General features: G+C 42.8%; 1 protein-coding gene across 1 annotated transcript in view; it reads left to right on the top strand.

Annotated features, from left to right (window-relative positions):
- ABCA1 (ATP binding cassette subfamily A member 1) overlaps positions 1-24,824 on the top strand; it is a 185,655-nt gene extending 160,831 nt beyond the window's left edge. Inside the window, exons 41-50 of the mRNA XM_085641305.1 lie at positions 336-465; positions 1,893-2,013; positions 2,624-2,686; positions 8,021-8,127; positions 8,383-8,524; positions 9,070-9,204; positions 12,558-12,661; positions 14,748-14,840; positions 16,820-17,063; positions 20,633-24,824. Coding sequence (XP_085497431.1) covers positions 336-465; positions 1,893-2,013; positions 2,624-2,686; positions 8,021-8,127; positions 8,383-8,524; positions 9,070-9,204; positions 12,558-12,661; positions 14,748-14,840; positions 16,820-17,063; positions 20,633-20,773 — 1,280 coding nt within the window. The 3' untranslated portion in view covers positions 20,774-24,824. The remainder of the gene's footprint in view (positions 1-335; positions 466-1,892; positions 2,014-2,623; positions 2,687-8,020; positions 8,128-8,382; positions 8,525-9,069; positions 9,205-12,557; positions 12,662-14,747; positions 14,841-16,819; positions 17,064-20,632) is intronic.
- The last annotated feature ends 734 nt before the right edge of the window (positions 24,825-25,558 follow it).

The raw sequence follows: 25,558 nt of genomic DNA on the forward strand, positions 1-25,558 counted from the left end.
TCTGTGGTGGATTTGCGGTAAGGGTGCCGGTGTATAGGAATCTGCAGCATTTCTGCTTGTTGGCAGTGTGAGGGCCCAAAGTAGAAGAGTTCATTTTTCTGTCTCTTGGTTTCATTTAGCTGTTTCTTGATATCTGAGCAATGTACTCACAGCCCAACAATGCTTTTTGACTTTATAATTGCATCATATGTGTTCCATGTCCCCAGTTGCTCATTAATTTCTTTGGAAGATGGTTAAATAAAAGCCAAAGAATGGAAAATCTATAAAAGGGATTGCTTTCTTACTCTTTTTCTTGTTATTTATTTTCCTCATCAAATACCTTGTTCTGTTCATAGGTGAAAACCGGTTTGTGTCCCCCATGTCCTGGGATCTGGTTGGAAGGAACCTTTTTGCGATGGCCGTGGAGGGGGTGGTTTTCTTCTGCATCACACTGCTGATCCAGTACCGATTCTTCATAAAACCGAGGTAAGCTTATGAATGGTCTTGGCAGAGTGTCTGATCTTTTGTTATTTCCATACATGATTATCTTTAACTCCTGGTGAGTTCTTCATTATACTTTGTCTGTCCGTCGGTTATGAAGTAACGTGAAGTGTTGCTTTCTTTTGTCAAGTCCTACCTAAAACTGGTTGATTGAATGTAGGGGATTCATTTAACCGGTTTGACTCAATATCACATTCTGATGGTTACTACTCACAAAAATCCTAGGGACATCCTTTTGACCGGTTTCCTCTTCTGCCTTTCCATTATGACTGTACATTACTCCTGCAGCGCTGGTGTAGGGTGTCAAGGGGGGGCACAGTCCTGTCGCTTTTTTTCCAAACTCCCCATTCTCCTACCAAAGGCTCTTCGTCGCTACCTGTACTTGCTCTCAGTCACCACCTGACATGGTTCCCTGTCCAACCAGAGCCTGTTTGTGTGGTAATCGCCCCTTCTCATTTCTCCTCAAGCTCGATGTCACAGTTGTCTGTCCCTCTCCCACTCTGACAACAGTAACAGCTGGTTGTTCCTCCAACCATCTAATCAAGTTCCCCAGCTGAGTGCTGCCACTGCTCTTTACCATCTGTGATTAGTCTCTCTGTACCCAATTCCTTTTCCTCCCTCTAATCCGCTGCCCGGTTTATCGTCTTTGTGCTGTTTCACGACACCCTTGCCTAGACTATAACCATTCACTGGACCAGTATTCCTTTACCTGCCTCTGTTGGCTGCAGTTCTTTTCATTTTGATGGGGATGCAAAGTTCATCCATCAATCCAAATAGCTACAGTAAGGTTGCTTTTGAATCCTTTTCTTTCAAGTATCATTTGTGGTATTTATCCTCCCAGGCACCTGTCAGCACTTGAGCCAATCTAATGGCTGAAAAGAGTGTTCAGTGTTGAAATAAGTAGATGGTATAGCAGCTCTGACTGCAGATGGCAAATGTGTTACATGAGCCCTTCCATGCCTGGTCTGATGGTCTGGCGAGGGACAGGGAAAATGACCTGGCTGCAGTGCAATGCGATTTTACCAGCTGGATTTTCTTGCTGATAAAATTAGGTTCATTGTTCCCTCACCATGTAAATCGGGAACTATTTTGATTGAGCGGAGCAAAATTTTAAAAGGAAGTCTGCTCCACTCACCTCATAATAAGGCCGGCAAATGCATTGTGGGATTCCATAGTGTATGAGGATCTTGTTATTAGCCAAGATTGTACATAAGTATACACACACACCATTTGGAGCTATCTTAACATTGTTATCAATTTCTCCATTTGTGTTGGCATTTCAATGAAAAAAAATGTTGTGGAGCTTATAGTGACTGTACATCACTATAAATAAGGTATGTGTGTTAGAACAATAAATCATATTCCTTGCATTATTCACATGGCTTCCTCCACCTCTTTACTTTCATTTAAAGACCTGTCACGCCTAAGCTTCTGCCTTTGAGAGATGAGGATGATGATGTGACCAAAGAGCGGCAGCGGATCATCAATGATGGCGGCCGTGGGGATGTGCTGGTGATCAAAGAGTTGACAAAGGTGAGCTGAGAGCTTCTGCTGAATGGGTGGCTGTCCTTAAGGGAGCAGTACACAAGTTTGTTTTTGGCAATACGATATATGTGGCAGCACCTCGCCATGCAGTACGAGTAAATGCTAGCATTATATGGTGCCTAACGTAACGTGCACGAAACGGAACAAGTTATTTTCCTTGTTGTACCATCTGTCCTCATAGTGCACAAGAGTAACATAGGATAACAAGAACATGTTTTCCAAGTGTTACCTTATAAGCAGGCTTGTTTAGTGTCAGACTGCAATCCTGGGCCTCGTGTGTTATTCTCCTAGCAAGGTCTGTCCAATATCAAAATATTGTAATAGGTTCTCCATGCCTGTCCTGTGTAGCAGTCATTCTGTTGATGAACAGAGGATTTCAGTTCACAATCTCACTAAAATAGCATCTTCAACATGAGCACTATTTTTACTTGCATCAAGAAGCTGCAGGATAAGGATTGGGTAGCCTAAGATTTTGCAAATTTGCTAGAATATTGGACAGCATATTAGTTGCATCCTTGTGATGTTATCATCTTATTGTATGCCTATGTCGATGTTCTTTTGAAGCTGTCATGTGCTGACAAGCTGCTCTTGGTTCCAGGTTTACGGGGCGAAACGGAAGCCAGCGGTGGACCGTCTCTGTGTTGGGATCCCCCCAGGAGAGGTAAATCTGATGTAAAATAGTCAGGGCAAATACTGATTTGAAGCAGGCAGTTTTTGCTGGAAAGTTGGGCAGCAACAGTGATTCATCATTTGGTAATGTCACAATAAGACAGAAAACTCATTCTGTATCAGCTAATCCGACCTGCTGTCATCTTTCAGGTACAAACACATGCTAGTAATGTTCGTGTTTGATCTAAAATTGGGCTTCACTGTTTGATATGCAAGCAGCCCTGTTCATCTATCCTTGTCATTTTATTAGTTTGTACTGCAAACTGGTCCTGAGGAGTTGTCAAAGTGCTTTGCAGAAGTCGATAAGCCATACAAGTTAAAGAGCATAGAGAAAAGTCATATACACATACTTCCTCATATTTACATAGTATAAATAGGGGTGTATCTTGACGTAAGACAGAAGACTCCTCTACATAGAATTAAATATGTCCTAACGTAGAACCCAAATGAGCATATGAACTCCATTATTAAAAAAACGCAGGTGTAAGACATCAGTGGGACAGATAAACGATATCTCATGAACAGGCGGTTCAGGCTTTTTTTTTGGATGGCAACATCACAAAATACAATGATGTACGGAGTGTTGCAACTTTTCAAACACTCCCTACCCCAGTCACAGATCTGGGTTTAATCCATTATTATTTTGCTCGCCATGTCAACCTAGTTTGTACCCAGCCATATGCAAATCAGTCTTGACCCTGTCCCTCATGGGAACAGTCCACCCTGATCTGCCAATCCAGGTCCTCCCTCAATTGGAAACAAGCCTCCTGGGACTGTTCTTCATCAGCCAGGTGAGCTTGAATCCAGCGGCACAGCGTGCCCTGGACCCACGTCTGGGCATACCCTTAGCCTACCCCATTTGAAGTGGACACCTTGAGTTCCAGGAGGAGGGCATTCCAAGTTCTTGGGGGATGGCATGAGAAAGATCGTTTCAGGATACAGAGCTTCTGAAAACACGGCTTCTGTAGTGTCTCAGAGCGCTGCATGAATTAAAAATGCCTCCAGATGTTTTGCTCCAGACCCTGGGGAAAATCTCAGTGTGGCTTTTATTGAACAAGAATGCTTTTTCATACTTGATTCTGGGGTCAATACATAGCCATTGACAGGGTGTGAGACATGGGGTGGTGTGGTCAAAATGACCACTGCTACAGACTAGACAAGCAACACCAATTTCTGTACCGTTGGTGTCTGTGAATGCTGTCTAATTTTGCACATGGTGTGTTGTCATCAATTGGAACAAGATTGGACAAAGTGCAGTTAGGCTGGGAGGGCCTTCGAAATGTATCAGGAGTAGTAAATAGCGACATGAGCTTGCTTGCTTATTTCTAGGGTCCCTTGCTCCTTTGGCCCCATGGGAATTGCAACCTTTAGACAACACCCTGATAAAATAGCTCAGCAACTTGGATGCTTGCTGCAGAAATCCATATTTAAATTGAAACTCACAAGTTCAAACTCCACCAGGACTAATTCAACTCTTCATCCTTCCAAGGTTGTTAAAATGAGTGTCATTAAGCAGGATAGTTGACACCAAGAGAGAGTTCAGTTTGTAATACCTGCTATATAAAATATTATGAGGGCATCTTGGTGTGAGAACACGTGGTTCCATGGCAGAAACTAAGCACAGTGGGATAATTGGTAAGGGTAGCAAAGAGCGCCTAATGCCTCACATAGACAAGGGCTGAATATGGCAATTAAACTTGTTTTGTTCCTAGCCACAGTTGAGATCAAGGATTACTAGGCAACCTGTGGCATGATACAGAGGAACCCACAGATACTGTAAGCTTCTTTGTTTGGCAATTGCAACAAGCATCCATCAGCCTCATCTGCATCCTTCTGCCAACTACTTTTTGCTTTGTGACCCAATAAGTGCAGCAGCAAATCAGCCGCACTGGGTCAGGCTGACTGGTGGCACCTTAACATCAGCAAGTGCCAGAACAGATAAGAACGGGGAAGGCAACAAACACAGTCATGCATGCGTCATGGCCAGGAAGGAACATGCCCAGCTGTAGAAGGCAATGTTTACTTTTGTCTGCTAGAACGTTGTCCTTCTACATCGTGAGTGATATGCAATAGAATATGCACTTTCCCAAAAAGATAGACCAGTATTTGTTATTGTACAGTGTGCAGATAAGATTATAGCCATACCTGTGAACTATAGCTGGTACACAGTAAAGATTAGTTTCAAATATTGTTGCAAAGCAACTTAAATGTATAATTGTACAACATTTCTTGTTAAGGTACCAAACAGGTTCTTAGGGAGCAATGTAATAGTTGATATTCAATCAGAAAGTGTGCAATAGTTTATACACATTTAACATATTCAATAAACACCCACATTTCAGTGGTAAATTTGTGTGCAGCCCTTCAGTGTTCAAACAATCAAATCCAACTTTAATGTGTGTGTTTGCTCATGTACATTGGCTGTTCAGTTTTTCATTTTGTGTGTGAGTGATATTCATTGTACCTTAAACATTCATTATGCTGGGGCACTTTACCAAATCCAGTTTGTGGGTTTATGTTATGTTATGTTAATTTATTCAGCGCACAGCTACTCGGAAGTGTCCCGGCGCTATAGACCGCTGGGGAACCCGTCCTGGCTATCCCTGTGAGATGGTCTCTTTCTGGGTATCTCCTAGGTGAAACCAGGCATCCCCGGCGTCTGTGGGGGGCCGTTGTAGAGATGAGGCAAGCTTAATGCCCAGAGTTGCTGAGTGTGTTCCTGGTTAGAGTAGGTACCGAGGCGAGAATTATCGAGTCCGTTTTGACCCTGGTCCATGACCCTGCCGCGTCATGAATTGAACCCTGGTCCCTGGCCGATTCTCTGCTTACGGGTCTGCCGCCTCTAACCAGTGAGCCACACCTCTCCACTATATATACATCATTATGAGTCAGTGTCTCCAGTCCTACTCCATTCCTACATGGCTCCTCAAGCATCCATCATCAACAGCCCCAGCATAGGCTACTGCTTCTCGTGTCCCACAGGACGCCCGTAAATTTGTTTTATACCTAAATGATACTGAAACTGAAATCATGCTTAAAGCTTCATGTGCACTACAGCAGGGGTTTCAAACCTTTTTTTATAGTGAGAGTTACTGTTCCTCAAATAAAAATTAATTGAGCTAATTATCACTGTAAAATAGTGACCACATCTGTTAACATTACACTGGTGGTCACTGAAAGGACGATTTTCAGTAGTATTAGGGAGGAGCACAATAGCAGACACAGATTAATATGCACACATGCGTACGTACACAGACTCGTACCCTTGAGGCTCTTAATTGTCTTATCTCTGGATCCAGACCCTGTTCTCCTCCCCTCCTGGGCTGAACTTGCACCCAACTCACACACACATTTTCAGTTTAGCTCCTGAAGTCCCACACTTTGGTGAGTTCACACACTTATTGCTCTAGCCGCTGCAAACACTTTTTTCCTTGCTCGTTGCACGCGTACACACACACACACACACGCACACACACACACACACGTGTGACTGATAAAGCAGGGCCTACAGAATGGCCACTCTCCTTCTGACATAGCTTGATTGAGAGCAAAGACAGATGGTCATGTGGCAGACCACGTAGAGTAAATACAGTCTGTGTTTGAATGTTATCATGAGACCCTGCCATTGTTTGGCTGGCTCTGGCTGCCACTCTAAGGGTGTGAGATGAGCAGCGTAGCCTTCTTTAATAGGCACATTCCCTCTGAATGGGTTTGGCTTCACCTTTGAAAGCTTCTTCTAAGGTGTCTGGATCCTAAGTGCTCGTTGGAGGCCCATGCTCAACAGTGTTTTCGTTCCACTGGCCCTGACTATTGATGGGCCCTTACTCCCTTAAAAGTAGTAACTCAGAGTTACTTCTGACTATAAGTTGTCCTTCATTTCAAAGAAACAACTCAAACAAGAGCGTGTTTTTATTCTTCTCTGTGTTGACCCTTAAATGATACAGATGAGCTCAGGCTCGTGGTGCCACAAGGACTCAAGCTGCACCTCACTGATCCGACTCACGGAGGCCAAAACCCGTCTGGAGTTGATTAGGATCTCATTCAGATTTTACATAGTCCAGCAGGTTTGTTTGAATGGCCACATTGCAGGTGGGACCAACACGGATTTGCATACAATTTCTTCCTCTCAGAATAGATTAATGGCCCCATTACGAGTTAAGAGTTAAATTCCAATCCTTGTGCAAACACGTTTTCATATGTATCAGAATTACGAGTTATGTGATAACTATGACACTCTCTCAGATTTTCCCTGAAAAATTCCGGCTGGTCATTCCTGCCAAAATGTATCAGCGGTAAAGGCCTTGGAAAAAAGACAAAACTTTCAAAACTCGGTATGTTAAAAAACATAACCACATGTTATGCCCCATTTTTCTTTTACAAAAACAGGAGGTATTTACCAAATGTAATTAATACCTGGTAATAGTATTTACCACATGTGGTAAATACCCCATTCTATTCTGACGGACTCATAATGAGAATGGATCTATGTGATCTTAATATCAAATGTTACCCACTAAAACACCAGCAGTTTTGTTGCACAAGTACATTTTGTCACTTACTGCATCTCTGAATTATCGACCCATTCCTGCTGACACACCACTGAATTACGGTAGTAAGATCAGTTGGTCTCCTGCACCTCTACTACTGCAGTGGACTGTGTATGGCATCCCTGGAAACATAAATACAATGCAAAGGTCAGAGCACTGATATCACTCCACTGGGTGCTGGTGAAGCAGAAGATTCAATTCAAAACTCTTTGCCTTCCCCATACAGCTCTTTACACTGGGGCACCAGAGTACTTGTCTAGGTCACTGCTCCCACACCACATGTTAGACACCTAAAGTATGCCTCACATGACCACTGGCAGCTCCTATTGATATGTGAAAGGTTTGGTGAACTCGCAGCTCTCTCGGGGTGCTCCTCTGTCCGTGGCTTTGTCCTGTCCTTGGAGAAGGATTTAAAAAAATACAATAAACACCTCGAGAGCCATCACTTCCTTCAATGCTAGGGATTGAACTCAGGAAAGGTCTGCTTGTTTTACCAGTGTTTTTCAATCCAATGCTTGTTCCAGAAGTACTTTGATGCTGCTGTTCGGCCATCCTAGTAGTGGAGAATTACAATGCATAAAGTAAAAGTTATGACAGTAGGACATTTGGTTTAGAGATAGGTGTGCATAGTAGGTGTATAATACTTGGGAACTCATTTATGGAAGTATTTGTGTGCCATAGGCCTTAGCCTGTTAAACAATCTAAGAAGATCATGATTGTTGGACTATTAAAGGGTGGTCTTTGTTGTCTAATAGATAAACCTTTTTTTCAATGTTTAGTGCTTTGGGCTTCTTGGTGTCAATGGCGCTGGCAAGACAACTACTTTTAAAATGCTAACTGGAGATACAAACGTAACCGCAGGAGAAGCTTTCCTCAATGGACACAGGTGAGGGGAGAAGATCTACTCTCTTTTTTATAGAAAGGTGATTCTGCTTGTAGTAAGACACCTTCAATGATGAGCTATGTTTGTCTGTTAGGTGGTTAGTTTGCAGCTTGGTGTTCTGGACTAACACTGGAGAACATTTAAATTATCAGGGCAGTATTCTAGCTCTTAGTTGATTCATGGGACCTTTGTTAGGAAGTGTTGGTAGGATTGCTTAAGACATGACTATAGTAAGACCAACATTTCTTTTGCTTTCAGTAATTTATCCAGTATCCAGGAAGTTCATCGGAACATGGGATACTGTCCTCAGTTCGATGCCATCAACGAGCTAATGACTGGTCGTGAGCATTTAGAATTCTACGCCCTCCTACGAGGGATCCCCGAGAAGGAAGTGTGCAAGGTAAACTGCTAACAAAATGAAGGAAGACCCATCCACAGCAGCGAATAACACTTCTTAAAAGGGTTTTCTGTTAATGCTTACAAATCAGCTTTCACTAAGCATTTCTCATTTGTAAAATAAATAATTAGTTTGGCCCAGTTCCATCATTTTGATTAGCTCTATATGTGCACAGCTGCTGAAGACTTAGGCCTCTGAAAGCTATCCTGGGGCTATGGCTGTAATGGTATGTTTCAAATTACTCCCCATTTTCACACATTCCTCTGAGACGAAGCAGTTACTACGAAGGCAAGTCAACTAATTTACAGCTGCAATCTGATCTGAGACGCAAGTTCTCACAAGTAGTCTGTTTCCACAACGAGAGAAACCAGGATTGTTTATTACTGTAATGTGTATTTGTGGATAGACAATAATATAGATTTCAATTATAATTTGCGCTAAGGGGTCTTCTAATGAGAAGGCTACAAGGAAAGTCCTTTGTCTGGAGCCTTATGTTTGATTTCAGCGTATTGGCAGAATGAAGCTCACCCTGTGTTTCTTTGATGCAGGTGGCCGAGTGGACAGTTCGCAAGCTGGGCCTTGTGAAGTATTCAGAAAGAAACGCTGGCAATTATAGTGGTGGGAACAAGCGTAAATTGTCGACCGCGATAGCCCTTATTGGAGGGCCACCTGTGGTATTCCTGGTTAGTAAACAGTCCTTTACTTTCACTACATTAATGTACTCTGGCTTTTGTTTTGTTATTTCTCGGTTTTATAATAACAGCAGCAATTCATACAACTGGTTTAGATTTGCATTGAAGAAAGTTTCTGAATTGTCAACTCCAGGAACTAGTTTTTGTTTTTTGGGGGGATTTTTTTTAAGCTTCCTTCATAAATAATAAGAACAGGAAAGGTGTCAGCCATTATACGAACAGAAGAAAGCATAGGCCACATTGCATGGTGTAAAACGCCTAAACCTTATTTAGAATGTATCCTACATTGTACTATGTTTTGGCATCAGCAGTGCTTTAATTTCAGATTACTTGTTTGTTAGCTTACTATCTGACAGGTAGTATATTTGAGGGTGGCAGGGGTTCAGAGGGTGGGGGGGGGGTCTCTGAACTGTGCCTACTAAGTCAGTGGTTCTTAACCTTTAAACTTCTGTGGACCCCAACCTAATTATTACTGGAACCCGGAGCCCACACTGAATCATTATGTGAATTCTGACCCCCACTGAGTCATTGCTAGAAGCCAGGGACCTCAGCCTAAGTATTTTTGACGAATTGAACTGCAAAACAATATGCAAAAAAATACAGAACCAAGCATTTATCAAACAAATGCACAAGTGATTAAATATTTTATTTAATTCACAAACAAATATAAAAAAAAAAAAGATATAAATTTTATTGGGAAGGTGGAGCTTTTCTAAATTCAATTGAGGCCACCCATCATCAATCCGATATTCGGTTTGATGCACTTGCACTACTCCCATGAATCATTCTGAGAATACTAACTTAGTTTTAGCCTCCAATTTCGAATTCCTTCACATGTGAAAATGTTCAATTTTACATTTTGCTTCTTTATTTATATGCACTCTATCAATCTGTTAATATTATTTAATTTCCTAAGCAGTCGCGGACCCCTGGAGTAGGCTTTGCAGACCTCCCAGGAGCCCCCGGACCATAGGTTAAGAACCACTATGCTAAGCTAGACCATATTGTTTAGAGTGCAGATCATCCAGGCGGTGAAACAGTGCTTGTAGATCCCTCTCCCATCTCCCGAATGCTCCAGCAGTTTCTCGCCCTTGCTAGCCATTTACATGCTTATCATCTTGATCCTGTGATCACTCCTCCATGTCTTTCAGCCAAATCCTCAGTTTTGGTATTTCAGATCCCCCCACCTGATTGCAGTTCTACATCTGGCTGACACCAGTGCTTTTTTATGTGAATGGGGCTATACCTAACAATGGGTCTTTTGGGGAATCGTTGTACAGGGAGGCCAGTATTATTCAAATCACTCGCCAACTTTCTCCTAGTAACTTGATATGTGTGAGTGTTGCCATATAAAGTGCCAAAATGTAGCAGTCAGTATGCCATAATTTGAATAGGTACACTTGTAATCCGGCGGGCAAGAAATTGTGGGCTTGTCGGTCTTCCTGGGTCCGCTGCATCACCGTTCCGACAGGAAGACTGACAAACTCATAATCAGGCTCTTAATCTATTTGCGCTGAAGCATAAATTGGCCAACTTGTTCTTACTATGTAGTGCAGCCCTCAGCTCCATCCATTACACAACAAATAGATTGGAATCTGCCTCTTAAAGTCAAGCAAATGCAAAACAGTAGGTTTGCTTTTGGCTGGTGCGCCAGTTTAAATGAGTACGGGTGGCTTGTTGTTCCACCAGTGGGATGGAGTATATTACTCTGTCCCCCTGGTGGAGGGACCGCCGGCCACATTTTAAAATGACCACAAGCAGGTGGTCATTTATAATTATGGCTCCCGTTTTTATGGTATTTATTTTTTTAGCATTTCCGTTTGTATTTATCCACATTTATTTTTTGTCCACTTTATCTGTATTTATCTATATTTACTTTGTGTTCTGCAGATAAATGGAGTTGTAAACTGTACATTTCCATATTTATTTAAATTATAGACGTGCACTCATACTTTGTCTGTTTTAGCTATTTCAGATGCCAAATATTACATAACAAAACATCCACTTGTAAATATTAGCATTATACTACCAATGTATGTGGACACATGGCATTATTTAGTGGAATTGCATCCTGTTTTTTCAATTTCCCATGCTGCTCAATTGCTCAGCTGTTGGCCAATAATTCATGCAAGATAGCACAGAGTCACATTGTTTTTTGTCTGTATCTATCTGTAAAAATCCGTAAACGGAAAACCGGGAGCCTTATTTATAATGCATTGACAGGAACTGCCGTCCCAACGGTTCCTGTCAATGCGCTACGCTGTTTGGTGCAGGGCTCGATCAGCATGACGGAGCCCTGCACCAAACAGTTCTTTTTTTTTTTATTTTAAAAAGAAAATCCTGAAAAAGTATTTTCCTTTTTGAAAATAAAAAATGTAATGCTCCCCTCACTATGGGAGTCATCTCCCATGGCGAGGTGGGCGTTCTTAGCATTTTATCTGTCCCTCATCACCAGGGTTTGACTGGCAGTGATGGACAATAAAAAAATAGCTACATGTCTGGCCATCCTTATTGAGTGGGTGGGCATATAGCCTTTTCTACAACAGCCCTTGCTTCAGTTGGACAGTCGGAGAGGTTTAGCTATTGTGGTGTAGAGTAGTAACCGCCATAGCCAACCCTATGGTCCGCCTGCATCCAGTTTGGATGAGCGGACTATTATGTTGGCGATAAGGATACTCGCAATGAAGTATCTTTACTGCCAACGTATAAACAAGACCCAAAATTCTTATTTTAGTTTGATTTGCCTTCACATATTCAATTGAGAAACACAAGAGTCTGTTTCTGCAGTTTTGATTAATCACAGAGCTGTCTCAGTCACCTTTTATTAGTTCTGCTTCTGCCAATATAGGCAGTGGATCAGCCTCATGAGACTGCCATAGGAAGAATGAATAGTAGTAGAGGAAGAATTAAGGCATTACCTCCACCTGTCACAGGTGCAAGTCCAGTCCCTGTAGTTCCTTATAAAATCTGGACAGCCCCAGAGTTGCAGTGATGGCAAGGAATACATTAAGAGTCTTACAACCTGCTAGACAAAATGGCTGCCATTTAAAAAGCACATGGAAAATGATTTACATTTTCTAGGAGCAGTCATTAATGTTTCATTTGTTTAAAGTTTGGGTTGGTTGTGAAATCTTAAAAGTGTATTTGCCTTACTTTAGTAGTCTTGTGTTGACCCTGTTGAAAACGCTAATGTCTTTTGTATCACTTTTGTTCAATTACGTTTTCTATTCTTTAAAATAATTTTGTTTAGTAGTTTGGAGGGGGGAGAGGATTTGGAAATAACAGTGGCTTGTTGAAATATAAGAGCACAAATGGGTTGAGTAACATAGTGCTTTTTATGGCAGGATGAGCCTACTACCGGAATGGACCCAAAATCTCGTCGCTTCCTGTGGAACTGTGCCCTAAGCATCATTAAAGAGGGCCGATCAGTGGTGCTCTCCTCTCACAGGTAAGTGCTGACAACTGTCTTCTAGAATGGATGGCAGTCCAGTCCGATCATTGGTTTCTCATATATTTTCACAGCAGTTCCTGGTGCGCCACTAGGTGGCGCTATGCGACTACACATTCACTTTGTTACACTCCAAAAGTGACACAGAGGAGCCAAATATAGGTGCCACCCCTGAATGCATACATCAGTTCGTTTCTTTCTGCAACTTTGGATGTGGCTGAGGATCCGGAACTCTGCTAACTTTTTATCGGTTGACCAATCGTTCAGAAATTCCCTTTTCCAGAGTGCCAGGGAATGATGTTCCTACCAAAGACTATCCTGATGCGTTTGGAAAAAGATGTCAGTGACTGACCTGCACATGGTCTGCCTCTGGTATGTAGGCTCAGGGCATTACCCCAAGATGTCAGAATAATGCACCCTGATGCACTCAAAGGCAATCCAGGACCGTGAAGCGAAGCTGTATGTCGTCGAACACTGAAAGAAGTGAAAGACGTCGTGCAAGTCCAGCTCCTGCCACAAGTCAAGGGCACTGACCCATTCCCGCGCATGATACTGGTCTTGCGACAGGTCTTTTTCGCAGTTGAAGTTTTCTGGTAATTTGAAGTCAAAGCGGAAGAAGGAGCATAAGACATCAGAGCAGAACTCGACCCATCCCGCTACTATCTGTTCAAAGAGAAGTCAGGAGTGTGTTGAGGTGCCAATCTGTCACGCTCCCAATCCCAACTCGAGGAGACGAATCCACAACTGTTCCTGCTCTGTCCCGGATTTCCCAGGCCATCGGCAACACCATAGCAGGTCAAGGCCTTTAATGAGGCAATGCAGAATATTTTTGGCACTTCTCCGTCTCGCTCTTGCGGGCCTTCAGGATCCAAGGATCCACAGTGGTCTCCAGCCAGGTTACCACCAACGAGTTGGTCCTCTGCACCGTCTGAGCCTCTCCTACCCATCTCGGGTTCCACATCGACTTCAGTGGCAACTAACCGTTGATTCATCAATGCCCTTCCACCATCCAGTTCTGTGGAGTTGTTTATTTTTACCATCTAAAAAGGTCTCAAATTAGAGATCTGCACTTCAATTGCTTTGTGTTCCATACCTGAGAGTGTGAAAAGAGTTAACCAAGAAACTGACATTGGTGTAGAGGGGTGTCGCCTATATGTGCCTCCGCTCTGTCACTTACCGGGTGGAATAAAGTCAAAGGGGAGCCAAACTGCACCACCTATCAGCTTCCAGGAACACTGCTGTGAAAACTTTGTATCCAGTCAGGCGCCTGGGAAATATTCTACAGATGAGAAATATGTGGTTAGATACAGTACCCACCAGAAACAGTGTTACAGAAGGTAAAAAACCGTATCTGGCAAGAGTTTACCTCCTTTCCCGCATCTTATCCTCACTTAGAAAGGACCGTGTGATTTCAAGAGTGTGAGTGCTAGAACGACAGCTTTATCGTCATGCCTAAATGTGTGATTGGCGAAGCCTTGCGCATGTACATCAGTTAATGCAATCCAGTGGTGGCCCTGACTCCGATTTTAGATCCTCAATCACCTTTAGATGTGGGATGAAGCACATTTTGTTGCATGTCCCACAAGAGAAATTAAACAAGTAAAAATTGTTTATTTTGAGCAATTTTCAGTTATAGTGTCTACATTTTGTTTCTAGTTATCTCCTGTGTTTTTAGACCTTTCATGGTACTTTGCATTTGTGTGCTGATTAAACTCTGCCTTCATACTTATTTAAGAGAAATTGATTACAAGCTGACTTTGAGCTTCCAGTATATGCCTTCCATATCTTAATTTGCATAACATTTTCATATGCTTGCTGAGGCTCCTTCCGAGTGGTATGAACTCTTCTGTGCTCTGTCGTTGATAGAACTGTACTCCGTCATTGCTATAACTGTGCTCCATCATTGCGCAAACTGGGGTTCAAAATTATATGCAGTAATTATAAGCATTTATGTAGTCTGCATCATCAATGCTGCTGAAGTTCATTCCATCAAAAACGTGCTGTATTTAATGCTGCTGCTGTTAGCAGGCATAGCTTCAGAATTGTGTGATTATCTGCCATACTTATTGGATGTGTCTCTTTGCAGCATGGAAGAGTGTGAAGCACTATGCACCAGAATGGCAATCATGGTCAATGGGAAATTCCGCTGCCTCGGCAGTGTCCAGCACCTCAAAAACAAGTATGTTTCCTTTGTTTCCTTTTGCATATGTTAGTCATACTTATCTGCCTCATCTTCCAAAAAGACATCCTTTTGCCCTATTCAAGATTAGTCTGAATTGAGACTTTGTTTTCTTCACCTCTTCATCTTGTGTGGAGTTTGGCCCAATTTGGGCTCAATCCATTCTAAACATGCTAGCTGTATCCATATTGTCTGTTTTATAGTGACTGTAATGTTTTTATCGACAATAGAAATATATTAGTCATTCATTCATACATATATATCAGTTTGCAGTTGGGGGGTTCCAATTGAAGGGATGTTAAATATTGTCCATTCCATCCTTCCCCAACAATTGCAAATGTAGTATCACTCGTCAGTGGAAATGTCTCTTGTGGTGATGCTCTGTTTCCTTGTGAAGTAGTTGAACTGGGCAAGCTGCCATCATGGATCGCACTTGTGTATTCTGTGAAACATTAGTTTAGCACTGTGCTTGGAGAAACCTCTGCTTCACATGCATTTAGAAAACTTTTAGGCTGCAGTTTGATGGCCAAGGGTCATGAGATAGGATTTAGGGTAATGACAAACTGAGGCGACATAGCCATTAGCAAATTCTATATCTATTGAAGAAACACACAGTGATTTTTAGAAATCCTTTGCAGTTTCTATTGAAATTTACCTCATGTCAGTCAAGAAGTATTTGTCTAATCTAGATTATTTCAGTGTTCTCTTCCCAAGCCCCAGTTAATGGGGCTAGCATTAGAAACGAATCAGTAGAAAAGCGACTAGATTGAAGGAAGCAAGCTTTGGTATCTTCCTGTTGGTGCAGAGGAATGTGCTACTATTTATTACACAAGTTGCAGTGTTTAAGAGTAAAACATCAGTTCCACAGAATGTAGTCAATGACTACTGGACTACGACTGTCTCAGGGCACACAACTCATTTACAGCTCTGGCTAACAAGGACTTGGTATGGGAAGGGAAAGAAGGGGAAGAAGGAGGAAGAAGAGACGGAGAAAGGAAAAGATGGAGGGTAAAAGAGAAATAAAGTGGTTGCGCGGCAGAACTGGCACATTCACTTCACAGCTGTCAATAAAGCTAACTAATGTTCCAATCTGCTTTATGGGCCTTCAAAAGTGGTTTGCATCCGCAAGTCAGATGAAGTCATATACCCACTATATGTTATATCTGCAGCCATTGCTATATTGCACACCTATTAAATTTAAACTTACCTTACTATTTTTTAAATGCTGATCTCTGTTGGCTACATAGTCCCTTCACGACTTTCAGACTATTGACACAAATTACTTTTTAGCTCATATTGGAGGGGTGTGAGGCAGAGTATCTATCAGTTCAGAACATAGGGGCTGATTACGAGTTTTGCGGAGTTGCACCGGCTCTCTGCTGGCACAGCTACGCCAAGCCAGCACAAGAACTGCCGGCCATTACGAGTGCAAATCGTGTATGGCGGACGGTCCTTGTCCGTTTCCACGGCAGTGCCTGGAAAACAGGCCCTGCAATAGGAACGTTAGAAAAGTCCAGGACGGCATGGACTGTGATGTCCATGCTGTACTTGAACTTTGGGGGAATACAGACAGCCCCCCTGAGTGTATTCCTGTGGGCCCCCTTTATTCCTGTACTGCCAGCCTTTTCATGACAGTTCTCCTGCCATTAAATGGCTGGCGGTGCAGGACCTCGTAATATGCTGAGCGGGAATGCGCCAGTCCCGCTCAGCATACTACATTGTGGCACACCTCCACCTCTGCCAGGGACGACTGTTCCCTGGTGCAGCGTGCGGTCCTTCACCCCAATTACTTTAGAAGTCTTAATGTGTTAGACGGACCACCACCACTGCGAGACTGGCCAGCTCATAGTGTTTAGCTCTTGGGCTTAAGGGAATTTTATGCTATGGTTTTTATGCATGATAGTGATGACCCTACCTGGGTTGTTTTCTTTCTTCGCAATATTATTAAAGATTTCTGAGTCTATTTGTTTTGTTTTCAGGTTCGGAGATGGTTACACGATTGTCGTCCGAATATCCGGGTCAAATCCTGACCTGAAGCCTGTAGAAGAATTCTTCGCAATTGCTTTTCCAGGCAGTGTACTAAAGGAGAAACACCGGGGCATGTTGCAGTATCAGCTTCGCTCCACGCACTCTTCTCTGGCCAGGATATTCAGTATCCTCTCCAAGAACAAAAAGAAATTCCAAATAGAAGACTACTCAGTCTCGCAGACTACACTTGACCAAGTAAGCGTTTGTTGATTGCCTGAGACTGAAATGTGTTGATCTCCTGGAAGCTGAGTATTGTGGTCAGAAGGCAGTGTAAGAGAAGCACAATTAAAAGAAAGGATGCTACACTTTCAACAACTCATTTGTTCTCATTGGGCAAAAATATATACAGCAGGAAATGCATTGTCTTAGGAAAGAATATAATTTTATGAATAGGATTTGCTACTGTTGGTTAAGGAGAACTTTGAGATCTCAGTACAAACCTCAGGCCACAGATTTCAATCCTGATAAGAGTTAACTCGGAACTCTAGTAATCGAGTCCTAGAAAGACACGGGGACATGTCTCTTGTTTCCTACAGAAGAAATGATTAAAGTTTCCAGTCACACCAAGCTATGGTAAAGAACTGTGTCTGACTAAGAAGTGAACAGGACTTTGTAGGGGGCAATAGAACGGCCACCGCCCCACCACCCTATTGTATCAAGAGCATCTGTGATGCCCCCTTGACATCTTTGAGAATCCCCAAAGCGTGGAAGGGAGAAGCAGAATCCATGCGGCTGTCTCATGAGCAGGTGTTGGGACAGCTCCAATGTGGCTGTCCATCTATACTGGTTGTTTGGCGGCTGATCAGTTAGATAAAGATGAACTGGCTGCCAGAGACAGGCAATTGTGTAGTGAACACTGCTGATTCTGTCAGATTTAAAAGGCCCAGTATTTTATTTGTTTTTTAAGAAATCCTTCCACCTCCAAGAAATGCACATGCAACAAACTCAGCTGAGAGTACTAAGCTGTGTAAATAAACACATCTTGTTGTTATAGCCCCCTTGAATCCAGTTGAATATAATGCAGAGGACAGCTTGGGAACATGCCAGATATACAGTGTTATTTCATGGTTGATATCCTGGAACCCATATGCCCCTTACCGATGATAATTAAGTTCATAGACTTTCCTACACCACAACAAGCCTCTCACTGGAAGTGACGTATAATTACATTTTCAGGCCTATCAGTATCCACAGCATACTATTTCAAACATGGGGTAGAATTAGGAAGCCGATAAGAAGGCCATTAAGAAGACCCCCCAAACAGTTAATTTGCATCAAGCCATGGGAAAAGATGGATATACACTTAGGGTCTCATTACGATGCCGGTCAGTCGGACCGTGTCCTTTATTGTGACAAGCATGCATGCGGTCCAACCGCCATATTTGGATTTGACTGTCGCGCTGGCGGTCGTAAAGTGGTCGGTACCATGGTGGACGTGCAGCATTTCCTGCACGTCCGTGCACCTTGCGCATGACACACAGTGCACAGAGATAAGTGGGAGCACTACATGTGCCCCAGTGAGACTTTACATTGGCCAGCGACGGTGGGGGGCTCTGTTTGGGGCTCCCGGATCACTTTAGGGTAACGTTTCCACGCACTCTTCTCTGGCCAGGATATTCAGTATCCTCTCCAAGAACAAAAAGAAATTCCAAATAGAAGACTACTCAGTCTCGCAGACTACACTTGACCAAGTAAGCGTTTGTTGATTGCCTGAGACTGAAATGTGTTGATCTCCTGGAAGCTGAGTATTGTGGTCAGAAGGCAGTGTAAGAGAAGCACAATTAAAAGAAAGGATGCTACACTTTCAACAACTCATTTGTTCTCATTGGGCAAAAATATATACAGCAGGAAATGCATTGTCTTAGGAAAGAATATAATTTTATGAATAGGATTTGCTACTGTTGGTTAAGGAGAACTTTGAGATCTCAGTACAAACCTCAGGCCACAGATTTCAATCCTGATAAGAGTTAACTCGAAACTCTAGTAATCGAGTCCTAGAAAGACACGGGGACATGTCTCTTGTTTCCTACAGAAGAAATGATTAAAGTTTCCAGTCACACCAAGCTGTGGTAAAGAACTGTGTCTGACTAAAAGTGAACAGGACTTTGTAGGGGGCAATAGAACGGCCACCGCCTCACCACCCTATTGTATCAAGAGCATCTGTGATGCCCCCTTGACATCTTTGAGAATCCCCAAAGCGTGGAAGGGAGAAGCAGAATCCATGCGGCTGTCTCATGAGCAGGTGTTGGGACAGCTCCAATGTGGCTGTCCATCTATACTGGTTGTTTGGCGGCTGATCAGTTAGATAAAGATGAACTGGCTGCCAGAGACAGGCAATTGTGTAGTGAACACTGCTGTTTCTGTCAGATTTAAAAGGCGCAGTATTTTATTTGTTTTTTAAGAAATCCTTCCACCTCCAAGAAATGCACATGCAACAAACTCAGCTGAGAGTACTAAGCTGTGTAAATAAACACATCTTGTTGTTATAGCCCCCTTGAATCCAGTTGAATATAATGCAGAGGACAGCTTGGGAAAATGCCAGATATACAGTGTTATTTCATGGTTGATATCCTGGAACCCATATGCCCCTAACCGATGATAATTAAGTTCATAGACTTTCCTACACCACAACAAGCCTCTCACTGGAAGTGACGTATAATTACATTTTCAGGCCTATCAGTATCCACAGCATACTATTTCAAACATGGGGTAGAATTAGGAAGCCGATAAGAAGGCCATTAAGAAGACCCCCAAACAGTTAATTTGCATCAAGCCATGGGAAAAGATGGATATACACTTAGGGTCTCATTACGATGCCGGTCAGTCGGACCGTGTCCTTTATTGTGACAAGCATGCATGCGGTCCAACCGCCATATTTGGATTTGACTGTCGCGCTGGCGGTCGTAAAGTGGTCGGTACCATGGTGGACGTGCAGCATTTCCTGCACGTCCGTGCACCTTGCGCATGACACACAGTGCACAGAGATAAGTGGGAGCACTACGTGTGCCCCAGTGAGACTTTACATTGGCCAGCGACGGTCGGGGGCTCTGTTTGGGGCTCCCGGATCACTTTAGGGTAACGTTTTCATGGCAGGGTACCTCCGACTGCCGCACTGTTGGGATCCGTGATCCTGGCAGCGGTGTTGCGTCCGACAGCTGTGGGTTCAACCACCAGTATCATGATAAGGCGGTCCGACCACCGGGATCCTAATGAGGCCCTTTGTGAGGTGTAAGGTAAATCCAAAGGTGGAGAGGCGTGATTGGTGGGCAGATGCAACTTTCTTATTGTAACAGTGAACATCTAGACTTTGATAGGTGTTATTACTCAGTTCTTCAGAAATCATTTTATATGTGTCAGAAGGAAAAAAATGCTAAATTAAACCTTTTAATGTAAACCAGTGACCTGCAAATCACACATGATTTCTGCAGTGTAGTCGACTAGAGGTACTGGATACTTCATGCAGTGTCTTGATGTTCAGATGCTTTTAGTATTAACACTTAATCGACAACGGAAGCAAAGGATGATTCAGATGAGAAAGAGAAGACCTTTTGTGGGTGTACATAATAAAATGAGAGCCTGAGCCTTTTCAGTGACATTTGTGCATCATAAACCATTCAAGTCCATCACTTTTTGCTTGGATTTAAACAAATTGATTAAGTCATCTTTGTTATTTTTATTTAAATGTCATCAGAGTGATGAATGAGTTGAAAACAAATTGAAGGGAAATGGCATACCAAATGTGTTTTCTTTGTCTTCCTCTCCAGGTATTTGTAAATTTTGCCAAGGACCAAAGTGATGATGACCATCTCAAGGACTTGTCGTTGCACAAAAACCAGACTGTTGTAGACGTTGCACTCCTCACATCCTTTTTAAAGGATGAGAAAGTGAAAGAAAGTTGTGTGTGATGGTCTACATTGCGATCTGCACTATTTGACGTTGAAGAGTATATTAGAGGATCGCTGTTCGCCTTGCGCCTGCTGGGGATGTGACGTTTCAGCAGAACAAGGCCAGGAAGATCTGGAGGGATAAAATGGAATAAAAACTGGACACTACTGACACAGTTCAATGCAATGCAATTCAATGCAACGAGAAACGAAATTCCATTGAACGAGACAGTTTCCCCGGGACTCTGCCTTCGTGAACTGTTCTCCAACAGAAGACTTGAAAGTAGCTTTATAGAGCTTGACTGCAGTACATGAGGCTGCAACATTGTACCCGCTGGATCCCGTGGGTTGTACGCCATTGTTTTTTTTCTATCAGTTTTGTGTTATTGTTAGTTTCAACAACATTGCTATATCTTGGCCAGTGATTATTTATTGCTATTTTAGGGTGCATTAGTACACTAATGCCATGTCTGCTCTGGCATCCCTTTTGTGTGAAAGAGATGACCAGGTTGATGCATCGTGGTCTGCTTGGATTTGTGTTATGGCTTCACGCATCCACAGCCACCACGTAATCTTTTCTTACACAACAGCATGTGCGGTTGTAGTATCTCTCCTTTTACCATTTCGAATCAGGATACCTCTGGGAGGGATGCTGCCAAGAATGGTTAACACTTTCCATTCTGTTCGTTTATGCTTCTAGCAATGCAGCAGGAGTATTAATGAAAATTCATTTCATTGTAAGGTTTCCCCACCATGTCTGGTAGGTAGGCTGCCCCATTAGGACAAGGTTTCCGACCACATGTCTGATTAATTGGCCATCGCGCTGTCCCTTTACAAGTACCATCATGGAGGTGCTGGCTGACTAGCCTTATCAAGTACTCAGAAGACTTCATAAGAAATGCAATAGTACAGTCAAATATACAGTGGCACCAATGTGATGCTTTTTGGGCACTACAGTAGGCAGTATGAACACATACATAACTATGCTACCATCCATTAACGAAGGGTAGCATTTCCTATAAGCAAACTCCATCTTAACCTCTTCATTCCAGTGAAGCTGACAAATATTCCATTGCTGGCAATGGAGGGTAACTGCTATGAGCACCTGAGAAAAAAGGGTGTGCCACTTTAGTGCTGGGTGTTGAGATGAGTTCATTTTCTTTACTTTGCCATAATGGAGTGGGTGTAGTGTGATGTGGAACCAGAAGCAGATCAGGGTGCTACTAATGAGCCAAAACTACCCAAGAGTCGAGGCTAACTTTGGTAAAAGTCACGTATTCTTCAGCAACAGATGGAGGCTAGTAGTAACTTGCTAAATGGCCTGCTCCGGTCCTTCATGCCGTGGACAGAGTAATTCACAAATCGGATACTGAGCCACCGTTACCCATGCCACCCAACAGCCTCCTAATCTCTGAGTGGAAATATCAGATGTTTTGTGACATTTTAGGCTTATTCAGTGTACGGCAAAGTAAATGCCAAAACAGAAACTGTTCCCTTGAGATCTTGTCATGCCTTGTTCTTGCCATACATTGTGACCTAGAGGTCAATATCACAAGCCACCTTTTGCACAAAGGCATCCTATCCCGCAAATGGTCTGAAGAAGAGCAGTTGACCTGCTTATCACCGCTTGATGTGAGTCACTGGTGGTTATTGTGACTGACGGGATTTTATCTCTGCATGAAACGTGGGGAAGATGCCATCGAGTGCAGCTCTCAGTGTAAAATTTCAGGTTAACAGGGGAAACGCAATGCCATGTGTTAGAACTACCTCTCATTTGGTGAGTTGTAAACCCAAAAGTCACCATTTGTAATGTGGTTTTCTACTTTGTCCATCTTCCCAACCTAAGCAAGCACATTTCAGGGTGTCTTGATACTTATCTTTCTGGCCTAGAATACACCTATTTTCAATCTTCAAATGTCAGCAGTTGTGGCTAAACTTTTTTGTGCCATCTTTTGAGGACTGCATATCTCCAGCTCTGATATGACCTGACCCTATTACAAAATTGAAAACTGTTGCACGTTTGTGATTTTCCTTGTCAGTGGAAGAATACCTCACTAAGAGACGGGGAGCGGGGTATGGAGGAACACTTCCCAACAAAATAAAAACAGCACAGTTTGTTTTTGCCTCCTGCTATTCCTATGGTTGGTCACTTTAGGAACACTGTGCACTTGGCCATTTCATTTTAAGTCCTTTTGTGAGTGTTTAACACCTGTTTTTTTGTTGAAATATCAACCTAAAAAATACTGCATCAACTATATTGACTACCATTATATCATCAAGGGAAGTGGATGTGGACTTAATAGTAAATCTATACTTATGTTAATATAGTGGATGCAAATGTTTGTAAGCGACGTAGTGTCGACCGCTTTCGTACAGTGATATAAGAGCCATACTCAGTTTTTCAGATCTGTATCAGAGGAGAACGACCTAGGCCACCGTTGTTGCCAAAGTTATTGTGCATGCATTTCAGGGGATTTCATCACGGGACTTGTTGGCCTTTGCCTCAATGTATGATTCTACACTGTTTGTATTTACTGCCTGTGGCTCCATCATGATATAGGAAGATGTGTAGAAATGCAATAACTCGGGCTAGTGTCGTGATATTTTAAAGTCTTTATGTAGCAAGATTTTGAAGTCATAAGAGGTTTGAGGTTAATTAGCGGGGTTTTGCAGATGTTGCTGCTAGAAGTGGGCTGTTGCTGAGACTCATGAGCATTGCTCTTTATTAGTTCATAATATTCTCAATCAGATTATTTTCTGCACACTCTCTTGAACTGCCATGTCTTAAAGGTGCCCTTTTCTTGATAAGTACGATCATCACCAGCCTACGAAAAAAACTATGCCTTATGGCAAGTACCTCAGGGGGCTGGTACAAGATATTTTTTGGGCCCTAGTTGAAGTGACATTGTGCCAGCTATCTTTCCTTGCTATATGTAGGGCTAAGTGTTATGAGTGATGTAAATATATACTTAGGGCCTTGTTACCAGTACGGCGGTCCTCAGGACTACTATAGTCGGGTGGCGGTCCCACCACTACTACCACTGTGGGTACACCTGCAGGTCGGACCGCCACGAGACCGCCGGCTCTGCCAGGATCAAGGATCCTGCTACACCAGCGGTCTGCAACTGTCCTCAATATGCTACTTCTGGGCCTAGGGGTGCATGCGGGGGGCACATATGGTGCCCCCTGGAATTGCACCCCATTTCCTGCACAGTGTGGCATACATGCCACCTCGTGCAGGATCTTGCTACTGGTGCTGTCACAGCAGCCGTCTGCTGTTAAGGCTCTCCTATGCACCTTACACAGCCGCCTCCCTGTGTCCGTCGCAGCACAACCCACCCGGGATTACAATCGTAATACGGCAGGCGGCACACGACGGGCTTGCCAGTCCTCCTGTTGGTGGGGCGCTGAAGGGCTGACAGGAGGATTGCTAAACTCGTAATAAGGCCCTTAGTCTTGTTTTGCTCTAAAACCTACACGTCATACAATCCTACCCTTGTGGTGGCCTTCCTTTCCTCCACTGTTGTGTTTTAGGCCATTTTTAACATTCAAGCAAATACTTACATCACTTGTGTCCACTGTTACTTCAAATAATTTCTATACAATAGTGGTACAGGGCGAATCTACATGCCTGATGGCTGGTCTCATCAGATCAAAATGACCACTAGCTTGCTTTTACATGTTGGTATTGATTTTATAGTATTGTTTATATTTCAATAAGGACTTAACATTTGACATTTCTCCCACAGGACCCACTCCCCTTGAGAAGTGTTGCTTTTCTCCGTACTGTTGGTTCTTCATTCCAAGCACTTTATGTTTTCTGTAATGGGATCTAATTTTGCACTGGAATACCCATTATCTTTGCAAATACTAGACAAACGTTTTACAATATAGATTTCTACAAGAAGTCCTAAACTTGTCATTTTCATGAAAAGCAAGAAAACAAAAAAAAACTTTGTATTGTCAGATAACTGTTTATGTGACGTATTACACACATAGGCAGGTTTATATGTTTAATTGCCTTGTATTACATAATGTAAGTCACAAAAACAAAATAAAAGCTGTGACCATTGCCTGTTTTTTCATGCACAAATTAAATGAAGGATTCAGACCACTGAAGCAATAGCACTATGTAATCCCCAAGTCTTTCCTCTTTTAGTCCTGGTAGCTCCCCGTTCATTCTCATCCTGCCCACCTCAGCAGATCTTCTGCAAGGGTGGTTTGCATGAAAGTAGGTTGTGTTGGGTTGGAGGATCACAGAAGATATATTGTCAATAATGTAACCTACCACATGGACCTCTTTAATACTCCAGGTAATTTGTAGCTGCAGCACTGCCTTTTTATTTTGATGACAAATCAAACGTGTACTTCTGATCTTCAATGAAGGCATATACCGACTCCACAGCAGTGTTGAGCGACACCTTTCATGGAAGTCTATTAATTAATTGTGTGCTTCAGATTACCACAGCTCATCCTACTTCCTGTTTCCATTCTAGTTGATAATCTGTAGCTTGTTCCTTTTGCATATTTATAAAATACAAAACATTTCTATTTACAAAGACCAATAATGAATAACAAAAAAGAACACTAACCACCCATGACTTGAGCAAAGAGGCTTTCCTGTCCATGTAGGAAAACTCACAGGAACAAAAGAGAAGCCTGACAGCCAGACTTCACTACCTACCTGGTTTTCTAAGGCACAAGGCCCTAGTTGCGTAAATTGGAGATGGTCACACTGGTGTCTTGGGGCCACAGTACTACTGGTACCCAAACTGTACAACAAATTACTGCTCTACATTACGTGAC

This window comes from Triturus cristatus, chromosome 2_2 (assembly GCF_964204655.1).
Source record: "Triturus cristatus chromosome 2_2, aTriCri1.1, whole genome shotgun sequence".
NCBI lineage: Eukaryota > Metazoa > Chordata > Amphibia > Caudata > Salamandridae > Triturus > Triturus cristatus.